At 39.5% G+C, this 5000-nt stretch overlaps 1 protein-coding gene across 1 annotated transcript in view; it reads right to left on the minus strand.

The window, feature by feature from the left end:
- Window positions 1-1165: 1165 nt before the first annotated feature.
- Window positions 1166-5000, minus strand: part of LOC122245626 (uncharacterized) — a 10649-nt gene continuing 6814 nt past the window's right edge. The window contains exons 4-8 of the mRNA XM_086541379.1: window positions 4903-5000; window positions 4411-4524; window positions 3783-3928; window positions 2756-2872; window positions 1166-1508 (exon numbers count right to left, since the gene is read on the minus strand). The exon at window positions 4903-5000 is cut by the window's right edge and continues 27 nt beyond it. Of these exons, the coding sequence (XP_086397505.1) occupies window positions 1374-1508; window positions 2756-2872; window positions 3783-3928; window positions 4411-4524; window positions 4903-5000 (610 nt within the window). The 3' untranslated portion in view covers window positions 1166-1373. The remainder of the gene's footprint in view (window positions 1509-2755; window positions 2873-3782; window positions 3929-4410; window positions 4525-4902) is intronic.

Below are 5000 nucleotides of genomic sequence, written 5' to 3' on the forward strand. Positions count from 1 at the left end.
TCTGCTTGTGGGTTAAGTCGTTAATTCCGTGCTTGGCTGGCAAGACATCCACCTCACTAAATCGAAGGTTGTTTTATCACCGAGGTACCTGTGGTGACATATGTTTGGGCAATCTGTGGTGCTGCATTTTATCATGCGCTTGTCTGTGCTGGTCGTCCCGTACACGGCACATCATGCACTCGGTTCATAGCCAGATAGGCCTATAAGACGAGCAATAAGTGAATGGCATTAGGAATATCTTCTGTCTCTCTATCTATCTATATATCTATCTATCTTTCTTTCTCTCTATCTATCTATCTATCTATCTTTCTCTCTCTCTCTCTCTCTTTCTCTCTTTCTCTCTATCTATCTGTCTATCTCTATCTCTCTCACTCACTCACTCTCTCTCTCTCTCTCTCTCTCTCTCTCTCTCTCTCTCTCTCTCTCTCTCTCTCTCTCTCTCTCTCTCTCTCTCTCTCTCTCTCTCTCTCCCTCTCTCTCTCTCCTTTTCTTTCTCTCTTTCTCTCTTTCTATCTCTATCTCTCTCTCTCTCTCTCTCCCTCATTCTCTCTCTCACTAAACTCACTCACACTCTCTCTCTCTCTCTCTCTCTCTTCTCTCTCTCTCTCTCTCTCTTCTCTCTCTCTCTCTCTCTCTCTCTCTCTCTCTCTCTCTCTCTCTCTCTCTCTCTCTCTCTCTCTCTCTCTCTCTCTCTCTCTCTCTCTCTCTCTCTCTCTCTCTCAGTTCGGTTATCGTTTAGAGGTACACCAATGAAATTATCTTTTTTTATCTCTCCAACGAAAGGGATCAAGGTATGGTTAAAATATCCTTCCTTTCCCCACCTCTTTCTCTCTCTCTCGCTTCTCTGAACGTATATGTGCACACACACACACACACACACACACACACACACACACACACACACACACACACACACACACACATATATATATATATATATATATATATATATATATATATATGTGAATATGTGTGTGTGTGTCTGTTTGCAAAAAACAAACAGAAGAGTAAAATATTATTGACAGTATGTGAAGGTCATCACAATGGGTGTGGTGATCCGACCCCACACACACCAAGGAAAGGAAATTTTGTTACGAGAGAAGGAATATACCCTGCCAGTTTGCATATTAGGAATTAAAACACGAACTACGTACAAGTGAATAAATATTTTCTGATAATTTTACTAAATAAAGATACAATAAATTACAATCAGATTTACATCAACGCTGAGGAACTTATAACTAAAAGGTAAGTTAAATAACAAAAAATATGTTCAGCTAACGGACGGTATAAATAACAACTTAACTACGACATCATAAATAAAACTAAGTCACGTATCTCGCCAACCCTTCTCACACGGAGCAAGTGGCTAATTATGTGCACTTGTTTTGGGAGTAATCAATGATGGGAGAACCGTAGGGGTTGGAGGTGTCACCTAAATGGGCGTTGGTGTTGTCCTTGAACCTCACGTAGAAATATTGCAGTGCATCCGGCACGGTGTAATAAAGCTAGAAGCAAAGAAAAAAGGAATAAGGTTAGGCATGGCAAGCGATGAGCAGAAGAAAAAAAAATCGGAAGAACATGGCTGCTTTTCTCTCTTTTCTCACACAAGGAAAGTTACCATTACCATAATGTATAGAAGGTAAAACCCACTTCGATAAAATTAATATTATCTGTCATACGTTGGACAATGTGAAATCATTTCACCTGCATTTACCTTCGGCATTCTTAATCTGTATATATTTCTCTAAGAATTCTCCAGTTGACAACATATTTATTTATTTATTTTTATTTTTATTATTATTATTATTATTATTATTATTTATAAAATTTTCTTTTTTTTTAGAAATCTTATGACTATGGAATATTAAGGTTTGAGGGCGTTTGTACATTTTACTTTCTTTACTACCAATTTCTCTTTCCATCTCTCTCTCTCTCTCTCTCTCTCTCTCTCTCTCTCTCTCTCTCTCTCTCTCTCTCTCTCTCTCTCACTCTCTCTCTCTCTCTCTCACTCTCACTCTCACTCTCACTCTCACTCTCTCTCTCCCTCTCCCTCTCCCTCTCTCACTCTCACTCTCCCTCTCACTCTCACTCACTCTCCCTCTCCCTCTCCCTCTCCCTCTCCCTCTCCCTCTCACTCTCCCTCTCCCTCTCCCTCTCCCTCTCCCTCTCCCTCTCACTCTCACTCTCACTCTCCCTCTCCCTCTCCCTCTCCCTCTCCCTCTCCCTCTCCCTCTCTCTCTCTCTCTCTCTCTCTCTCCTCTCTCTCTCTCTCTCCTCTCTCTCCCTCCCTCTCCCCTCCTCCTCTCCCTTTCCCTTTCCCTTTCCCTCTTCCTCTCAGTCTCATTTCCACTCTCTCTCTCCCTCTCCCTCTCCCTCTCCCTCTCCCTCTCTCTCTCCCTTTCCCTCTCCCTCTCCCTCTCCCTCTCCCTCTCCCTCTCCCTCTCCCTCTCCCTCTCCCTCTCCCTCTCCCTCTCTCTCTCTCTCCCTCTCCCTCTCACTCTCACTCTCACTCTCACTCTCACTCTCCCTCTCCCTCTCCCTCTCCCTCTCCCTCTCCCTCTCCCTCTCACTCTCACTCTCTCTCTCTCTCTCTCTCTCTCTCTCTCTCTCTCTCCCTCTCCCTCTCCCTCTCCCTCTCCCTCTCCCTCTCACTCTCACTCTCCCTCTCCCTCTCCCTCTCCCTCTCCCTCTCCCTCTCCCTCTCCCTCTCCCTCTCTCTCTCGGTAGTGTCCCTTTCCCTCCATATACTCACGGCAGTCGAGGGCGGAGTGGTAGCGCATGATTGTTGTTGATTCGAGTTCCCAGGTCGCTCGAACAGGTCATCGCATTTAGGCGCAAAGCCGTAAGGTTGGTACTCGCTGTACGTTACCTTTGAGGATAAGACAAGAGTAATTGTATAAGATGTATGATGCATGAGATACAAATAGATAAAGAATTTAGCTTTCTTACGGACACATCAAGTCAGAATTGTTACATCCTTTTCTTTAATGCTATTTACTATTTTGATAAAGAAAGGTAGGTTAAATGTTGAATCTGTTGGCATTAGTATCAATATTACCATTATCATTATCATCCCTGATAGTATCATTATTATCTATTATCTATCCCTATTACTATCATTATCATATTCGCATCATCATTATCATCCTTATTATTGATATTATCATTACCATCATATGATACTCTTAGATAACTAGTATACATCTAATTGTAGCTATATGATACTTCAGTGGCCTTGTCAATAGAGGAAATACATAAACATATGATATAAAACATATAGATATATAAAGTATACAAAACATATAAATAGACATATATATAGACATATATATATATATATATATATATATATATATATATACATATATATATATATGAATGTGAAATAGGCATGATAATGACTAAGGCGATGTTTAAAGTAAATGATAGGGATGGATCACTAAAACCCGAAAAAATATACCCCTCCCCCTCAAAAAAAAAAAAAAAAAAAAAAGAAAAAAAAAAAAAAATATATATATATATATACATATATATATATATATATATATATATATATATATATATATATATATATATATACATATATATATTTATACATATATAGACATATATATATACATACATATATATATATATATATATATATATATATATATATATACATATATATACATATATATACACAACAATAATAATAATGATAAAATAAACAAACAGATATACAGAAAACAAAATCCAAGTCGCAATAAACAAAACAAAAAGATAAACCAAACACTCACGGAACAGTACGTAGCTTCCGTCCGTACACAGATTGCATATTCTTGATCATCAACATAGTACCATTTGTCGTTATCGGGATCAATGTTGTTCCAGATTGCGATTGTACCGCTCGTACCCCAGTACCATTGTCCGCAACCCTGGGGCGCTGCGCAAAAGGGTTAACGGTTAGACATGTACCTAATCATTATCATCATCACCATCATCATCATCATCATCGTCATCATCATTTTTTTTTATTGATAATATCGTTCTTATTAGTATTATTTTGTGATGTTGTTAGTGTTCTGCTTATGATCATTATCAACAGTATAGTTGCTGATGTTGTTAATCTTCTGTTGTCCTTAATGTTAATAAATAACGAAAGAGATAATATGTATGTGTGTGTGTGTATGTGTGTGTATATGTGTGTGTATGTGTGTGTGTGTGTGTGTGTGTGTGTGTGCGTGTGTGTGGCTGGCTGGCTGGCTGCCTGCCTGCCCGCCTGTCTGTCTGTCTGTCTGTCTGTCTGTCTGTCTGTCTGTCTGTCTGTCTGTCTGTCTGTCTGTCTGTCTGTCTGTCTGTCTGTCTGTCTGTCTGTCTGCCTGCCTGCCTGCGTGCGTGCGTGCAGAAAGGGAACACGAGCCTTACCACCCATATCGCACGTGTATTGAGACACATATATCTCCCACCGCCTGTCCAAGGACACTGCATCGGAAGTGTGGAAGGTAAAGATGGTGTACTGGGCAGTCACGTCGAAATAATCTGAAAGGAAATCATGGCATACGTTTTGAGAGAGTATTTTAGTATTTTTATATGTCATATATTCACTAATAAATAGATGATTAAGCTTACTGGTATGTTTTGGTTTACTAAATCTTTTCGTGTTTATGTTTTGGATGATCATTCCATTGCATTTTAGTCTATTTGATTTTTTATTTCTTTATTTCAGTATTTGAATATACCAATTGAAATGTATATCCATATTTGTTCATTCTTCTATCTATTTACCTCTAATTTCTAAAATGATAAAATCAATCAAGACAATATTAGAAACGACACAAGATAGACATGCCCGTTAACAGGTTGAAAAGCCACGGGGGGCTAAAACCACACATCAACAGTTGCAGACACAAGACTTACAGTGCACGTCAATCGTTTTGCCGCAGACCTTGCTGAACTTGGTGTCTTGGTTGACCTCAAACCAATCTTGGAAGCAATCTCCTGCTTCACCCACGGCA

Source organism: Penaeus japonicus, unplaced genomic scaffold (assembly GCF_977035675.1).
Source record: "Penaeus japonicus unplaced genomic scaffold, GWHDUDI00000001_assembly GWHDUDI00000011, whole genome shotgun sequence".
Lineage (NCBI taxonomy): Eukaryota > Metazoa > Arthropoda > Malacostraca > Decapoda > Penaeidae > Penaeus > Penaeus japonicus.